The sequence below is a fragment of the Aulonocara stuartgranti genome (assembly GCF_965226115.1).
Source record: "Aulonocara stuartgranti genome assembly, chromosome: 10".
Taxonomy (NCBI): domain Eukaryota; kingdom Metazoa; phylum Chordata; class Actinopteri; order Cichliformes; family Cichlidae; genus Aulonocara; species Aulonocara stuartgranti.
The window spans coordinates 2,506,648-2,524,814 of NC_138946.1; the positions used below are offsets into that span (position 1 = coordinate 2,506,648).

The window sequence follows — 18,167 nt, forward strand, 5'->3', positions numbered from 1 at the left end:
CCTTAACGACAGATCTCGCTGTAATTTTATGTAACGGGACAGCCTCGGGGAAGCGGGTCGCGGCACACATGATCGTGAGTAGGTAATGCTTTCCTGATTTTGTTCTAGGTAGTGGACCCACACAGTCTACTATGACATGGTCAAACGGCTGATCCACTACAGGAATGGGACACAACGGAGCCGGGGGTATGACCTGATTGGGTTTACCTGCAATCTGACATACATGGCAACTGTTGCAAAATTTAGAAACATCACGCTTCATACCAGGCCAAAAGAAATGTTTTAATAGTAGCCGGTATGTTTTTGTGATGCCCAAGTGTCCCGACCACTGGCTTTCATGGGCAAGGGCCAGGATCTTCTGCCGGTACGCAGAGGGCATTACAATCTGCTTGACCTTACTCCAATCTGCACCTTCTGCACCTGGTGGAGACCACTGACGCATTAGAACATCATGTTCTATAAAATAGGCTTGTTGCTCCTTCTTGGCTTGCTCAGCACTTACCATACGTTTGAAACAGCTCTTTATTGTTTCATCAGCTAATTGAGCTGCTGACAGCTGGACTCTAGTCAAAGGCAGTACAGAGTCCTTAGGAAATGGATCAGGCTCCTCAGGTTTCACAGAGTCTGGAGGTGACAGAACATTATTTCTGTTAGTGGGCACATCATTCTCCCCGGAAAACGAGGACATCAACACAGAATCAGAGAGGGCAATATCAGTATCTTTCTGAGCTTGTGCTCGAGTAATTGCACAGGCTGGATACAGCCCAGGGTGCATAGACACATCAGAGGTTTTCTGATTCAGGGGGTTGTCTAAAACCTCCAGACGAGGGAGCACTACCCCAGTCAACACACATATGTGGGGCCCAAATAGGGAGCAGCAGGGCTAATATTTGGGGCCCACTTGGGAAACCCAACTGGGGTCCAGCTAATTTTGTCCTCAGTTTCCATGGTGGCCCCAAATATGTTTTCCTAGATGGGTTTATGCTGGGTCCCAGATAAGCCCCAAATCAGGCCCAGTCAAAAAAAATATGTGGGGCCCAGATGGGTAGAAGCAGATCTGATATTTGGGGCCCACTTGGGTTACCCACCTAGGACCCAGCTAATTTTGTCCTCAGTTTCCATGGTGGCCCCAAATGTGTTTGCCCAGATGGATTATTGATGGGACCCGGATGGGCCCCAAATCAGGCCCAGCCAACAAATGAGTATGGGGCCCAGATGGGTAGAAGCGGGTCTGATGGTTGGGGCCCACTTGGGTTACCCACCTGGCACCCAGCTACTTTTGTCCTCAGTTTCCATGATGGCCCCAAATGTGTTTTCCCAGATGGGTTAATGATGGGTCCCAAATCAGCCCCAGACAATAAATGAGTATGGGGCCCAGATGGATAGAAGCAGGTCTGATACTTGGGGCCCACTTGGGTTACCAACCTGAGACCCAGCTATTTTTGTCCTCAGTTTCCATGGTGGCCCCAAGTGTGTTTGCCCAGATGGAATTTTGGATAATGTAAGTAAGCTATAATTTAAATCACCTGTACAACAAAGCCAGTTTATCTTTTTTATTAATACTGATTACTATGAAATTTTAAAACAGTATGCTTTTTTATATAATACATTTTTTGTTTGGAGAACATGTTGACAAAAATGTCCACAGTATACACAAAACAATAACAAATAAATGTTATACCGTTTAAAGGAAAAACAAATGCAGCAAACCACAGCTTCTCACTCATTCACCAATCCATTGGTCCTGAAAGAAATAAAATAAAATAAAAAATTAGTGCATTTTCACAAACAAAATCAGATTTGCGATAGTACTGAAGTTGTTTTGGAGGTTGTGCTGTTCAAGTTGTTTGACCTCCTACATTGAACTCTTTGAAGACCATGAGTATTCATGGAAACAGAAAAGCTATTTACAAAATGATTTACCAAGTAGGCACTCAAAAATTAAATTAATGTGAAACATTTTACCTTAAAACATTTAAGACAAATGTTTAAAAGATGTCTACATAGTTACAATGATAACTGGTGTTGTGGGCTGTCTCAGTGATTGGCACAGAGCTTAGAACAGGCAAGTGGTTAACCAGTTTTTTGCATGGTACAGCACCTCATAATGAACACAAAACAAAATAGTAAAATGTAACAAGGGCTACATCTACCAAGGAGAAAACAGATTCCACTTCTTGAGGTGTGTGCCAGGCAGGCGCCAATAATTTTCATGTAGGGCTGCCACGATTTGTCGACTAGTCACGATTACGTCGACTATCAAAATCGTCGACGACTGATTTAATAGTCGACGCGTCGTTTGAAGCTTTGTAAGATCACAAAAGACGCAGGAATAAGTGGCAGGATTTAAGAGTGTAATAACGGACTGAAACAGAAGATGGCAGCATTGCATGTACAAGGATGCCAGCTACCGTTAAACCCCGAAGAAGAAGAAGCAGCTGTGTCCCAGAATTCATAGCGCGGCCCAGCGCAGTTTCCAACAATGGCGGCAGCTAGTTAGTTTTAATGTTACTCTTATTATTCTTTCTGGGTCACAAAATAAACGTTTAACATATTTTCAGGCGAGAATGTAGCTGTGTAAACCTCAAATATCTGCTCAGTTTATCAGGACACCACATATTTTCGAAAGCGCTCCGACGTTTTCGGAGACATCTGTTACCCACTAGCTCGTTAGCGAGCCGGGGGCTAGGCTCACTAGCGCCGTGAGAACACCGGACTCCCCGCAAATCGTTTTCAAACCCACCGCCGTCTTTCGCTACTCAGGTTAAATATATATGAGTCACTTAGATAACTTAAAATGTTATTGTTTGGCTTTTTTTTTTTAGTATTTTATTTGTTCCTGAGTAAATCAGTTTGTCTGAGATTAAAGTTATAGCTTTTACACAGCTGAATAAACGTCAAGCAGACAACTGATTATCAGAAGTGTGAGATGCTCCAGAATATACTCCGGTGTCCTGTTATATTTTAGATAGCAAGGAGTTTATTAAACTTCACCGAAACAATCTGCAAATTTAATTAAAATTGAATAAACTATCATCTTGTCTTTATTTTTAGTTAGCACAGACCATAAACACTTAAAGCTGTAAGCTAATGATAGTTATATAAGAGCAGATGCTGCTGGTGCAATAAGCTGTAGTTTTACGTCCAATGGATGATGATCTGATTAGTCGACTAATCGCAAAAATAATCGGTGACTAGTCGACTATCAAAATAATCGTTTGTGGCAGCCCTATTTTCATGTAAATCAAAAATAGGGCCATCAGATAAATCAGTGTGTTACTAATTACACTGGAAAAAATAGAGGCTGGCTCTGGAGTTCCTGGAGCTTATTCACATTCTGTGAGCAACCAAAAAACTGTTTAGTGAGAGACTTCTTCAAGTATGCTACAAGCCAGAAAGAAACGTGGTCATTCCTGCCAGCAGCCACCAACCTCCAGAACAACATGAGCTGATGGTTTCATCTCCACAATTTGTACAGTCTATCTAAACCACGTGTCAAAGTCAAGGCCTGCGGGCCACATCCGGCCCGGCATACATTTATATCCGGCCCGCAAGATCATTTTATATAGATGTACTATTATTGTTATGCATGGCCCGGCGATATGAGGCGCTAATAATATACAAACTACAGATCCCATAATGCACCGCTGAAGCCTCCTTGCTGACCGCTAGGCTAACTGGGAACATTCCCGCGTCAATCAAGTCAAACTTCTGTTATTGCGAAGCTAGCCGCTCACAATGGTGGAGAGAAAAGTTGTTTCTGAATGACTGCAGCTGTAGTGAGCATCCGTTATTCAAACATCAACAAAATATCTTACAACTAATGAACTTACCATATAGCACTTCAAAAACTTTAAGCCCTCGAAATTCCCGCTTTCCATGGCACCCAACGAAGTTATATTGCCTGGAAAGAGCATTGTCCATAATGAAGGCCATCATTCTTCTTGTGGCTTCATCAACAGTGCTCCCTCTGATCTCTGCCACAACAGCAACCTTAGGACACGCAAGGACAATAATTTTACTGACAGTAGTACCATCAGTCACACCTAAAAGAAAGCAAGCACAGCTACACAGTAATTAGGCTCTATAATATTGATGCTAATTGACTGAGAAAGAGTTAGGTGTCAAAGTCAAACACTGTCTGATGTGAATGCAAAGAGCTAAATGATTCACCAAAAGTAATTTCTTAAGTTTTGGGTTTGGCATGGCACAACTTATAACTAGGTAATGTTTGGAGAAGTTATTTTATTAACAAAAATAGCAACTTTTGTTCAGCTCTCCTCCCACTCCTTCTTCATTGCACTGACCATGTTCGAACAAACAGCAACTTTCCTTGATCATAACTGCTAGCATGAAACACAGACTGATTGAGGCATTAATCATTGAATATTGTTATTACATCATTATTATTTACCACTTCTTTTAGGAAGACAGGGTCTGCCAGTTTTTGCTCCAGTGCTGCCACATCTGCTACTGTCCGGATGGGAAATACAGCACCCTCGGGTAATACTGCAGCAACTGGTCCATCACGTTGTGTAAGGAGAGACTGTAGCATTCGACTGTGGACCCTCTGAGTGTCCTTAATGTCTTCCAGGAGGGTTAGAACACGTACAAACATGCTCGTATTGGTGGCTTGTAGAAGTTGTCTTGGAACTGGTTGTGAAACCACAGGTGAAGGAGTTGAGGGTTGTAGCGGCTGAACAAATGGATGAGTGATGTTCAGGAAGTGAGTTTCACTTGAATGTCTATTCTCCATTGCTGATGGTGGTGAGGTCTCTGGCTGTTCCGCAGTGTTGTCCCAATCCTCATCAGAGGTCGACGGGATCACTGGCCTTAAAACAAACAAACAAACAAAATACAACAAACATACACACACAAATAAATAATAATCCAAACACATAATTTAGGGTACTGGTTAGTCCTACAAACTAAAAACATTAATGTATATAATGGCATCAAAAAAAAGTCTAAAACAGATTTTTAAAAGTCAACAAATTATAAAGCGCTATTTTGAAATCATATCTTTTTTTTTTCTTTTTTTTCTAAATGACATCAGAAACAGCAGTATGCGACATTACGTGATGGCAGAGCTTCAGTTCATCCTTTGTCTTTTTTTTTTTTTTTTTTTTTTTTAAATAAATAGGACAGGGGGAATGAATGAGAGAAAGAGGGGGAGAGAAAGAAAGAAAACCAAAGGGGAGAAGAGACGGTGAGAAGGGGGGGGAAGAGAGAGAAAAAAAAAAAAGAACTCCTGGGTCACCTGTATGGAGAAAAAAAACAAACAAACAAAAAAAACAAACAGAGGAGACAGCAAACAACAAAGAGCAACATAATAATAGAGAAAACAAAGCACCATCACAATAAACTAGCTAGTCATAGATATCAATATTTACTAAATAATAAACGATATTGTGCAGCACGCAAGATAGACAGCGCACAGTGTGCTTTGAGGCAGCAGCCAAGAAAGCTTTAGTCCGCGTCTGTGAATACCCATGTGTGCATACCTGTGTGGATCAGCATGCTTGCATTCCAAAGGTTTCTCCATGTAATGATCTGCTAGGGAGTGTGGGGGGGCCACAGCCCCGTCCTCCAGGGTGTGAAGCGGGTATGGAGGAGATCAAAACTCCAGACATCCAGAGGCCCCCAGAACACAAGAGACCATGGAAGACCAACAGAGGGGCAGCCGCGCCACTGTTCCAGTAAGAGCTGAGGAGAGTCCCAGATGAGGGCTCGCCCAGCAGCCGCGGAGCAGAAGTCAGGGGGAGTTGCAGTGACGCGCCCGTGAGCTCCGCCGGCCCCCAGCTGTGCCTGAGTGACCGAGCCCCAGGCCGAGAGGCCGGGGGCACCCCACCTCCAAAGGGGCCCGAGCGATTTTGAAATCATATCTGAACCTGATGAGCAGCAAGGCAAGTGTCTGCTAAAGAAACTGTCAGGTTTTTTTTTTCTTATAATCTCAATAATTTTTTGCTTTTAAGGTGTTTTCAACACAATTACCTCCTTTTCCGCTTCCCTTTCCCAATCTGCTTCCAGAATCCAAATAAATTCCACCAAGGAAGGTTTCTAATGGGAAGCAGGAAATGCTGTCTAAAGGGCCAAACTTCCGTACATCTTGAGCTAGGTGTATTAAAGAATGTATATTATAACCAACAAAGTCAAGACCATAAATCAAAGCAAAATCTTTCACAAACTGCTTCAAAACATCCTCTGCATAATCACAGTCAGTTATCAATATACAAATCAGGACTTAGATGAATTCTTGTAGATACAGATAACAGTATAAAGTATCTATACATTTGGCTTGGTATATTATTCAGTAGAACTGGGCTTGTGTAAAGCAAAACTTGTCTCAATTCAGTTGCTTTCTACGTGCTAATTTCAATGAGAGACCTTGGTTTCCTTGCAAAACTTTAAGGAAGATATTGCCTGACAGAAACCATGAATGCTGAAATCAGTTAGAATTTGCGTAGACTGTCTGCATTTTCGGGGACTTTTTAACCAAAGATAAATAAGCTTGCGCATTACCCCCATATCCCACACCCAGCTCGTTCAAAGTGACACCCCAACCTGGTGCTCTTTGTTGGCCATAGCACAAAGTTTCATCAGTCCTTTAGTCAACAGAAATTTCATGATAACATAATCTTTAGCATGTTCATCGCAATCGTAGTGCTCTTCCTCAAGTGTTTTATTCTCAAAAGAATCAGAGTACAATATTAAGTCCTGATGATGCTCTGACTCATTTTACTGTGAAACGAAACTAAAATGTTCAACAACTTTCTGAGCTCTTTGTCCTCTGAGATTGCTCCATTGCTTTCTGAAAGACAGCTCACAGATTCTGAAGCTCCAGGTTTCATCACTCTCCAATCAAAATTCAAAATTAACTGAACCAGCAGCAAAAGAAGATCCAAACTACGCTTCACAATTGATAAATACTGTCATTAATTCCCTCTTCCTGTCTTGTTTCCACCACGATTGAAAAAAACAAACAAAAAAAAACACAAAAAACATCATACTTCTTGCACATCTCTCTCGTAGTATACTTCAAGAAAAGTTTCCCCATCTGAAATATGTTTTCCACATTATTCCCTTGCTTATTATACATCAGTGTACAGTTGTGCTTAGCGCTGTTGTCAGTTGTTTTTTGTGCCAAATTGCAAAAAACTCACCTTGTTCACTAATAAAACCTCTAAAAAAATTTTCTGTAACTTTGCTCTGCTTTACTTCAGCAGCATCAGGTAATGTTCATATATTGATTCATGGTTTTCTTCAGTTTTTGTTCAACTGCAGAATATTTCTAAGGCTATCTGATTTAAAAAGCCACTCTAGGAAAATCTCCTTTTTTCTGTGTTTTATCCTCAGTTACTTTGGCATAAAGACATCTGCTGTGATGCTTACACCAGCCTTAAAAGCTGTTGTATTACAATAAAAGACCCTGACATCACTTTATAAAGTAACAATTCTAATTGTTACAAACTCAAAAAAAGATTCCTACTAGTATATTTCTGGCATGCATCAAATTTTAAATAGAAATGAATTTTGAAATATACACTGCTTCTTATGTCAAAGTCTGTAAAAAGAAAGAAAGAAAGAAATCACACATAACCCTTGCTACTATTCACTCCACTGTCCAACAGCAAAATCAAACCAATATACAGATATTAATAACATATTATTGTAATAGTGTGACTATGCAATTTATAAGTAGCCATAGTCATAATCAAAACAACAAACATCTCAAGTTTTGAGATAATTGCTAACCCTCCTGGCCAATAACCACACAAGCTGTCCATGCAGGAAGGCTGATAAAGGAGCATGCACAAAATTCAAACAAATTTAAGCCATAATGAAACAAATTAAAATAACAGCGCGCATGCACAAATAAGGCATCAGACAAACACTTAAAGATCACAGATCTTTAGGACCACATCCAAAGAGCAATTGCTTTTTTTTTTTTATAAATAAATAAATGTGTAGATTCTAGCCAAATATACATTACAAAAAGGAAAAAAGGAGGGCCACAGCAATCATAGTAAAAGGAGTTGGCACTGTGGCCCTAACAAGACCGACCAGTTCTGCTTAAATAATCAGTTTCCCTCATGTACAGAGCTTGCACAACAGTAAGAGGCAGATTCTTGAGTCAGTACAGTATTTCTGATGAAGTTCTCACTAAAACAACTACACATATAAAGTTGCATACTAAAGTGTGTATAAAAAAAAACCCCAAACAAATCAAGAATACCTATATTTTCTTTTTTGCTTTTTCTGGAAAAATGAGAACAATGGCAAGAAAAATGATGATTATGTCTTCTACAGAAATAGAGTGCTCACTGATCTGCCTCTCTGACTGCTGTGCATGCTCCTGACACAGGGGCAAAAGCTGGGGACTAGTTGCTCATGACCATGGCCTACCCTCCTCACTTAGCCGTGAGGAATGAAGCTAATAAAGACAACACCAAAGCAATTTTGGTTGCTCTGATAGTGAAAATACCCTCCCATATTCCTCCTAAAAAACTAGAACTTTGTTAAATTGGTCTAATACAGTCCTTTATTAATACTAATCATAGAGAAAAACCAAGATAATGTTTAAGTACAACTTGATGTTAAGTACACGCAGTAATTAATTTTGGTGCTAGTTAAGCAGTATACAGGACACCAGAAAATGCTTTCAAACTGAAAATTGGCTAAATCCAACATTACCTAAAAATTTAAACTAGCTTAGCCTTGCCTGAGTGCTAGGAAAAAGTTCGCCAGCACTTGTGCCATACATTACTTTGCAGCATCATAACTTTGTAAACATTTCATTTATACTTAGGGATTCAAATTAAGTCAAAAAGTTCTTACCGTTAGTGCAGAAAATAAGTCCGTAGCTCAAAGATGAACTTAATCCAAAAATTGCCAGCTTAACTGTCAGCTTTGTCCAAGGGCGCGAAATGAAGAATGTTCCAGAATGGGGGGACGAGTTTGAGAAAACCTCGTGATATTTCATGAAATAACGCGAGATTTCGAAAAGCACTCCTACATGGAGTGAAATTTTTTTCCCACTCAAATGTAAAACCATTTGTTTTATTTTATTAAGCGTCTTACAATTTTAAGTCACATCTGTTCTTTGTGTTTCACTTATATTAATATATTTTATATGTATATTTTGTTATTAATTAAATATACATATGCTGCCTCTGGCATAATTTATTATCAGTTATTTCATCTTAATTCATGTTTATACTTACACATGACTAATAATTATACTTAACTAAGATCGTTAAACTCAGTTGCCTGTTCATGCAACTTCCCATATGTTACCCATATGGTGCCCATAGAACATAGCCCATCTGGGCTGGCTCAAGTGGGTCCTACTTGGCTAACCCAGGTGGGTCCCAGATTGGATGCCCATTGTAAGCCCATCCCCACTTGGAACCCCCATAGCCCATGTGGGGCCCACATACTGGTGTTTACTGGGACCCCTCCTGCGATATCGTTGCCCAACAGCATGGCCACACCCTCTATTGGCAAGGCCGGGCAAACGGCAACAGGGAAAAATCCTGTAGCAAGGTTAGATTTAATAAAAATTCTGTGAACTGGTCTAGGAGCGTAACCCATCTCTATCCCCCGCAGAACAGAATTAAAACCACATTCACTTTTAGCAGAAAATGGTAATACACTTGAGAGGATGACAGTTTGAGAACCTCCAGTGTCCCTTAAAATACGCACAGGTTTTAACTCAGATGGATTGTCTGTTAGCGATACTGAGCCATCAAAAATGAATGGTTCGAAACAGGGGTCATGCACCCTACCACCACACCCATGGTCCTCATGACGGGCCTCAGCTTTTACAAAACCCACCCCTTTGGGTTGCTGAGCATGTGATGTTTTGCGTTTTAATGCTAAACAGTCAGCAATCACATGTCCGGTTTTATGACAGTAAAAACATTCACGGTGTTCCCTGGACCCAGACTCTTTAGCTGTGTGGCGCTGTTGCACAGGGCTAACCCGTGGCTTCTCACTGTCAGTAAATGAGGCTTTATGAGTGAGTACAAACTCATCAGCAAGAACAGCAGCAGATGTGAGCGACGTCACTTTCTGTTCATTCAAATACAGCACAATACGCTCAGGAATGCATTTCTTAAAGTCCTCTAACAAAACTAGTTCACGCAGAGCGTCATAGTCATTCGCTTTTGACGCAACACACCACTTATCAAAGAGAACCCCCTTTTCTCTTGCAAACTCCACATAAGTCTGCGGCAGCAATCTCTTTTGCTGGCGAAACCTCTGCCTATAGGCCTCTGGAACCAGCTCATATGCCTTCAAGACAGCTGCTTTAACACACGAGTAATCTAAACTGTCCTTTAACGAAAGAGCAGCCACCACCTCTTGAGCTTTGCCGGACGGTTTGCACTGTAGCAAAAGAGGCCAAATCTCACTAGGCCACTGCAGCGCCCCAGCGATACGTTCAAATGCTGCAAAGTATGTATCCACCTCAGTTTCTCTAAAAGTGGGCACTAACGAAATGCACTTATCAATTTTAAAAGCAGAAGTGGACGTGGAGGTGGGACCGGAATGGACAGCAGAGACAGATGAGGCTTGAGACTGTGACTCCAGCTCAAGCTGTCGGAGCCTAACGGCCTTGTCTGCCTCTATTTCCAGCCTTCTTATTTCAAGCTGAACCCGCCTGTTCTGAGCCTTCTCCTCAGCCTCCATCTGGAGACGTGCCAGCCGCACCTTCAGCCGAGCTCCTTCTCTGCCTTCGGAACTCCCAGAAGAGAGTGGATCAGTTTGGGTCCTATTTTCCTGCCTGCCACACAGCGATCCATGACAGCAGATTATTGCAGGTGCCCTAAAGTTGTGTATTTCTTGCAACCAAAACAATTAAAAATCTTTCTTTGAAGGCCAGCCCTCACTGTTTCTCTAACACTTACTGAATATTTGCTGTTTGTGTGCGTCCATGATTCCATGCAAACCAAACGTGACCACTTTTCAATTATGCAAACACAACTCTCAGACATCACTCATTCATTGGTCACTGACCCATCTCTAGACTTGGTCCAAACCAAATAGCATTTATTACCTAAAAAATAAGAGTAGTTGGCTACACCCAGACAGGCAGATTTTCCAACACAAATCTGAGCTAATTGAGAAAGTGTCCAAGTCCTTCATCCCATGTAGATCCCAAACCCTGGTTACTTGTGGATGTCATTAAATGAATAAAGCCACTGCCTAAGAAGGATAAGTGGTAGACAATACATGGATGATGACATTTTGCCAATAAAAGACAAACACATCTAATATAACAACATTTATATTTGTTTTCCCTCGAAAAAGCCCATTTATTTTTCTCCTAAGCACAGGGGTAGGTTACATATTATCGTTAACGATGTTTCAGAGTAGCTGAAAAAGTTTAAGTTACAACATGTTTGTAACATCGTTGTTATGAGATGCCGTTTCTCTTGTGGGGAAGATCAACATTTTCGACCCATCCATGTATCCCAACCTCCTCCTTGTGTCAGTGTTTAGGTCTACACCACTGAACTGCGCCGACAACAGTCACTACAGCTGCAGGAGATCTTTGCAAAGTGTGCTGCGAAATGCTGATGAGCGTTTAGCAGCAAAGCTGAAAAACAAAAACAAAAGCATGACGATTGCCACCTTAATGAGCCGCAGAAAGCTGCTGAGGAATGAAAATTAAAATGGAGCCGCTGGAGATATTATGTGGGCCACATGCAGTATGAGCAGCCTAATCTAATTACACGCAAAGAGGTGTGTAGGAGAGGAGTGTATTGTATGTGCTGCCTGAGGGGAAGGGGGCGGAGGGATGAAGGGATGCTCTTGCTGTCCCGGTGTTTTAGAGGTTTATTGGATGAGAGATGTCGACTCCTCTCTGCTGGACAAAAGCTATGGATCCCTGATTCTACACATGCAGCAACTTGAGCTGCACTGATTGGACACAATCTGCAGACAATCTAAGAATTACTGACTGATTATAGTGAAAAGATTTGTTTTTCCTGTGAATGTGCGCTGATTTTAAATGTAGCATGGATGAAGGAGGATGGATGAAAACCCATTTCATTTAATAAGCTTTTATTGTGTGTTGTGTAGCCGTTTGCAGATTGTTTTCAGGAAAAGAAAGTGGCAGGGAAGGTGCGCTCAGGCCCATTAGTGTTTCATTTGTTGCTGACTTCAGGATTAAAATACCTCCTATCCTTCATCCTCCTTTCCTTTCCTTTTCCTTATTTCGCTCTCAACGGAATCTCACACTCGGCTCTCCTTTTCTTCCTTTTTCTTCTTTGTTCTCCTTTGTTCTTGTCTCCTTTCAGCCAGCAAATTGATTTGAGGAACTGAATGTTGGGGAATCTAATTAAATGCCTCCAATTACAAAGTTGGCACCATTACCAGGGTTAACCTAAAAACTGATGGTTTGAAAGGAACGAAAGAGAAGTTTTCCTGTGCATTTCTCAGATAATGCTGCTGCTTTAGAGGCTGAGATTCATGCAAGAATGATTTTATTTTGTATGTACTGACACATTATTTCAAAGTCGGTTGGTTTTTAATTTGATTTATTATTGATGCAGTCTTCATAAACAACAATGTAGTTTTCAGTGAAGTCTGTGAAGCTGCTTCGAGGGGAAAAGATAGTAAAGACTGAATAAAGAGCGAGGAGTCCACCAGCGAGGGACAATCATTCCTGCCTGTGGCCATCTCTCTGTACAACTCATCCACTTAACACACTGTATACTGCAATAGCTACACCCTTTTTGCTCATGCGCTTCTTTCTAATTCAGCTATTTATCAATAAGTGACTTTATGTATGTATATGTATATATTGCGCTATTTCTTACTTAGTATATTGTCTGTCTTTGTTACTGTTTGTACTGGAGGTCAGTAACCAAAATACTTTCTCCTAGGGATCAATAAAGTATTCTGATTCTGAAGTTTGGAAGCGATCCAATCAGAAGTGCAGTAAACACTCGACTCTCTACCCCCACAAACACAATCAAATGTTGGTTCTTCTGAGGCTCGTGCTCCACTAAACTCCACGTTTTGTGACAGACAAACAACAAATTGCAGTGGAAAACACTTCAGTTTGGACTGCACTCATTGGCAGAGGAAGCTTCATTCAGGACACCTGCAGAATAAATGTGTGCAGAACCTGTCAAAATAAAAGCAGAATTATTAAAAGTGTGTAAATTCAAATGCTGAATCGTTAAATTCACAGTTTTGATTTAAGCTGAAAAAATATTTTGAGCTTTTGTTTTCAGAGCTGCTGCTGTTTGGCCCACACACCCTGCCTGATGCTTCCTCTCCTCTGTAACCACTTTATTGGCAATTTCCTCCTGCGCTCAGAGAAACACGTGCGCTGTATCATGTCACTAAGATGAAGCCAGCTTGAAAATAACAATGTTTTAACCTGCTTATTGGACTTATTCAATTTACAAGTTATGAGGAAAATAAATTAGAATATGAGAGCCTGAAGCGCCATTTGCAGACCTTCAAAGGCATTCAGATTTACACTCATCTCAGCAAAAGTAATCAATTTTAAAGGAAGTGCTCAAATAAATTCAAGACCTGAAGAAGAACCAGAATACTTAATCCTCGGCTGTCAGACCCTATGTTTGTCCCTGTGCAGCTGCTGTGTGTTTAATTGTGCTTTGTCTTTTACATCAACATCACCACCATGCATGCTAGAGCCTATCCATGTGTGTGTCTGTGTGTGAGTAATCCATACTTCACAACTTGCACCCGAGTACATCTTCCTTCTTGTGCATACAAACTCACGTGTGTTGTCAAAACAAATTTTCTGTCTTCCAACAAATGAAATCGATTTTCTTTAAGTGTTCTTTTAATCCTTTTTCATCACTTCAATCATTCCAGCTGATCTATGTTCATTTTCAACTCCACTGGTTGATACTAGAGTAGCTTTGCATGAATCCCAGTATATATCGCAACCTGTAACCTGGTACAGCCACATAATTGATCCACTGTCAGAATCAACTTTAACCCATCCTTCTTCTGATTGGCTGCCCCTCACAGACAGAACCTTTGGACAGCAAGGGGGTGGAGCCTCAGTCCCTGAGATGTCGACATGTGAGATATCCATTTGGCAGAAAAAGACTGGCGCTTAAGGTTTTGGCCTTCAGGGATTACTTGACCTTGATTTATTTGAAAGTTTGGCCATGGTTAACAGGTTCATGTTCAAATACAGAAGTCTTCTCTAAAATGTTTACCTCATTTGAATTAAAGGAGCTTTTGAGTCCAGGATTATCCAGGATTTGTCCAGTAATATTTTGCCTTCGGGTAAATTGTATTTAAATTTATTCAACTGACAGAATTTTTAAAAATTAAACCCAGAAAAATACTTTTCCAATCCTGCGGTACTTTTGAAAGGAGAATAATCCGGGATCTTTATGTTTTAGCTCAAAAGAGATCGCCCAAAGGAAACCTCAGAAGTTCTGTCAGCACATAAATGCTGAAGTATCCCATGAAAACTACTACATATGCATGAAAGTGCCCTATGGAGCAAGCACTTCTACATTTACATTTAAACTGGAGGAATTTTAAGGTTTGAGTTCAGGCAGTGTTACGGCGAGGTTTCCTCTCGGGCTGGGTTAGGGAGCTCCCTCGGGATGGAGTCGCTGGATTTAGCAGCAATTAAGCCGATGCACTCGGAGCTGAAAGACCATCACAGATCATTCATCCTTGCTTCAAAAGTTTACCTCAAAGCAGCTCCGTGGTCAAGAAAAGCCAGAACCGCTCCAATCTAAACTGATTTATTAGCCAGGAACCTCTCAGGAAAGAGAGACGCTGTGACTGTGGATGGAGGGAGAAGAGGAGGAAGAGGACAAAGGGGAGGATGAAGGCTCTGCAATAACAAGGCCAAGTTAGCAAACATGACCTCAGCTAAAATATGTCTGCATCATCATCGCCTTACTAAAGCTTGCTTCAGGGAAACAGAAACTCCGGGTCTGCAAAGTACAAAGGCAATAAATGCAAAGAATGACAGAAAAGGCAAAAGAAATTTCCAGAAACTGAGAGGAAAGGAGAGAAAGGGAGGTGAGCAGACCGAGCCACCAAATGTCCTCCGGCAGCTAAATTTCATCCTCGGCTCCTCACATTCGAAGGACAGCCGTGATAAATTTTCTGGAGAACTAGTTTCTGGGAAGGTGGGCCTTTTTTTCAAAGTTTCTAGTGCAGCACTTCCTGGAGATGTGACGGAGCTGAAGTTAACTTTACATTAGGAAAAGTTAACTCGACATATCGAAGAGAGATTTGTTCTCCTGATACCTCTGCGCTAAAAATAACCTCGTTTGGTTTCGACACTGCATCAAGTCGACAGCGATGATCCTTCAGCGACAGTCACAGGAGGTGAAATACAGCGCGCAGATGTTCATCAGTGGGAAACAACAGCAGGAAGAGTAAGCGGGGCTAAAACTGTAGGTGTGGATTTTAATAAAAATGTGACAGGTGAACACAAGTGTCGCTGCAACAGGATGTTCCGCTCTAAAGTCAAAGGGTCATTTCAGCAACAAGCTGCAGAGAGAGCCCACCGAGCCCGAGACCCTCAGTGATTCAGCTCCCTGTGTGCTCAGAGGGGCGCACAAGCAACATCAGAGATTAACGGGTTGGCGTCTTACGTTGCCAAAGCAATGGTTAGTTAGATGCCTAGAACTTTAAAATGATTTTTACTTATTTTATTTCCTCTCTAAATATCTTGAAAATCTTAATCTGATGCAGAAAAGGTTCAAAACAGCTGATAGAAAATCCCCAGAATGCAGTTGCTGTCGTTTAAAATGTCTAACGTGTTCCTCCAAAATCGTTACTCAAAGCTACGACCAGAATAAAGCCATCACATTAATAAGACACACAGAGCCTTTCTGTGTTTGAAAGCACACTGTCAGTGGGACACAGTGAATTTCTGCTAACTCATATCCCTGAATTTTCATACTAATAATCAATTATTTCATGTTCTCATTATTAGTATTTCTTTGAGCTGCTTCACTCGTCTCCCCCACCTTTTGCCCCAGGCATCATCTGTCAGGATGCACATTTAGAAAACACAACCTCACATTTATTCGATTATGACTCTTTGTTCATCTGTGCGGGATTATCTTTAATTCCTCCACAACACAAACACACACACACACACACACACACACACACACACACACACACAGTCATGTACCATGAAGATACAGGATGGAGTTCAAGTCCATTCTTGCCATCTCTTTATAACAAGGAGAGCACAAATCAGGAATAATCAAGCTTTCTACGTAGTCGTGTTTTACAGATGAGTGGGTCAGCATTAAAAACATATGTGTGTCTAGTATGTTTTGTCATATGCTTTAATATTTTCTATATCATGCCCAGCATCTGTCTGACCTTCAGCGTTGTCTGTACAGTGGGCTTCAAAGCAAAGCGGCTGAAGAAGCGACGGAGCCATGAGAACTATGACTTTGGATCCCATCCTAAAAATATTCAGAGCACATGACTGTTTGTGGCGGCGGACCAACACAAATGATCACATCTACCTAAAATTACAGGCCGAGTCAGCCTTCAGACCGTCCTGCTACCCATCTGCTCTTCTGCTGTACTTCCTGCGTGTCCATTGAATTCGTCATGCAAATAAAGCCCGTTAGAAACCCATTTAGGGTTTAGGTAATTGGGTTTCTCCTTCAGAAGTCTGACTGTGTGAATGAGGTTATTTTTAGTCTCTTAATCTAAAAAATGAAAGCAGGTTTCCTGCTTACATGAACTTTTCTGAAATCAGGTTGGTACCAAACTTGGGGAGTAATCATATTATCGAAGTGTGGGTTTATTAGTGAGCCTTCACTGTCAGACTGTATGACACTGAGCTGAGTTTACTCTTTGTCTGGAAGTATCTGTTCCCTGCTTAATACAGTAAATCCCTTCTTCTTTTAGCCTTTCTTACCTTTCACTTCATTTTTTCTACGTACTCACCGATGTAGGTTAGCGATGAAGCTGACAGGCGTGTAAGGATTTTTAACGTTTCTCCAGCGCTGTGTCCTCACAGATGACAGCTGTTATTACCAGATGAAAAATAACCCAACAGTCAGCGCTCCTGAACACTGCTTAATATAGCTGCTGTTTCACTGTCAGTCCTGCTAGAGGAGGTGGGAGGAGGGGGAAAGTTGAAGAGAAGGTGAGGAGAGCAGGATGTGAGGTGACAGGAGGCAGGAAAACAGCAGGAAAGAGAAGGGACTGAGTAACTGGATTAAGATTAAACACATTAAGAGTCTAATGTCTGAGTCCTCCTAAAAGATGAGAGTTAATAGTTGAGATTTTATGTCACCACAGACTGTAGGTCACTGCCATGCGGTGGCTTCTACAGAAAATCCTTGCTATTTATTATTGAGTGATTTGTATATATTGTGTTATTTTGTAAATCTGTAACATATTGTGTTGTTAAATAGTCTAGTCAGTTTCTGTTACTGTTACTGTACTGGAGCAGCTGTAACAATATAATTTCCTTAGGGATTAATAAAGTATGCTGATTCTGATTAAAAGTGATCTGTTTAACAAACCGTGGAGCATATGAAAACATTTACTTTTTGTGCTTTCTGTCTTTTCTCTTCTGAAAGTGTCTGCTGCATCTTGTCTGAACAAATTATTCAGTAACCGATCTTTAAATCTGACGCCATTAGCCGTTTCCAGGTCCAAACTCCACTTCAGGTCCCAAAGTCAAACGAACACTGCAGCATCACTGAGAGTTACAAACTGTCTAAATGCTTTTATCTTTAATCAAATGATCAGCGTTCTGCTCTACCAGGTGTAACAATCAGGTTTAACATCCAGGCATCCATGAAAACAGAATTTATTAAATATAACAAAGTTAGAAGTTAGCATAGATTTAGCTCGCGAGCTTCAATCTAATAATAATATAGCATGTTCTGACTGAGGGATTTGGGAAAAATTTTAACATACTATTTGCTATCACTTCCAACATAAATGAAGACGAAAACTAAACAGTAGAGATGTTTGTAGGGTTACTGAAGTTTGGCTAGCTGTTGTATAATGACGTGCTACGTGGTGGCTAGCTACACGGCTATGGTTAGCATAATATAACAGTGAAGCTGGAGGATGAACGCTAACTTTTCTCCACTTGGTAAAAGTTAACGTGAGGGTTCCCGATGGTTAGGGACAAATGCAATCGCATGGCAGGA

The 18,167-nt window shown here is 41.1% G+C and overlaps 1 protein-coding gene across 2 annotated transcripts; it reads right to left on the minus strand.

Annotated features, from left to right (window-relative positions):
• Positions 1-837: 837 nt before the first annotated feature.
• Positions 838-9,012, minus strand: LOC309716228 (uncharacterized protein). 2 transcript variants are annotated; one of them, XM_082549906.1, is made up of 6 exons: positions 8,839-9,012; positions 5,995-6,114; positions 5,505-5,891; positions 4,415-4,832; positions 3,834-3,993; positions 838-1,744 (listed from the first exon to the last, which is right to left on the minus strand). In XM_082549906.1, the coding sequence occupies exons 3-6, from the start codon at positions 5,543-5,545 to the stop codon at positions 1,728-1,730; spliced, it is 636 nt and encodes a 211-aa protein (XP_082406032.1). In that variant the 5' UTR covers positions 5,546-5,891; positions 5,995-6,114; positions 8,839-9,012; the 3' UTR covers positions 838-1,727. The 2 variants fall into 2 exon arrangements, 1 of the variants encoding a protein (XP_082406032.1); XR_014279391.1 differs by lacking the exons at positions 5,505-5,891; positions 5,995-6,114 and having other exon boundaries at positions 8,839-8,997.
• Positions 9,013-18,167: the final 9,155 nt, after the last annotated feature.

Excerpts from the sequence above, each read along its gene's own strand:
- LOC309716228 (XM_082549906.1), bottom strand. The coding sequence starts at position 5,545 with ATGGAGAAACCTTTGGAATGCAAGCATGCTGATCCACACAG. Across the intron at positions 4,833-5,504 it reads AAGCATGCTGATCCACACAG|GCCAGTGATCCCGTCGACCT; the intron begins GTATGCACACAT and ends GTTTGTTTTAAG. Across the intron at positions 3,994-4,414 it reads CTGTCTTCCTAAAAGAAGTG|GTTGCTGTTGTGGCAGAGAT; the intron begins GTAAATAATAAT and ends GCGTGTCCTAAG.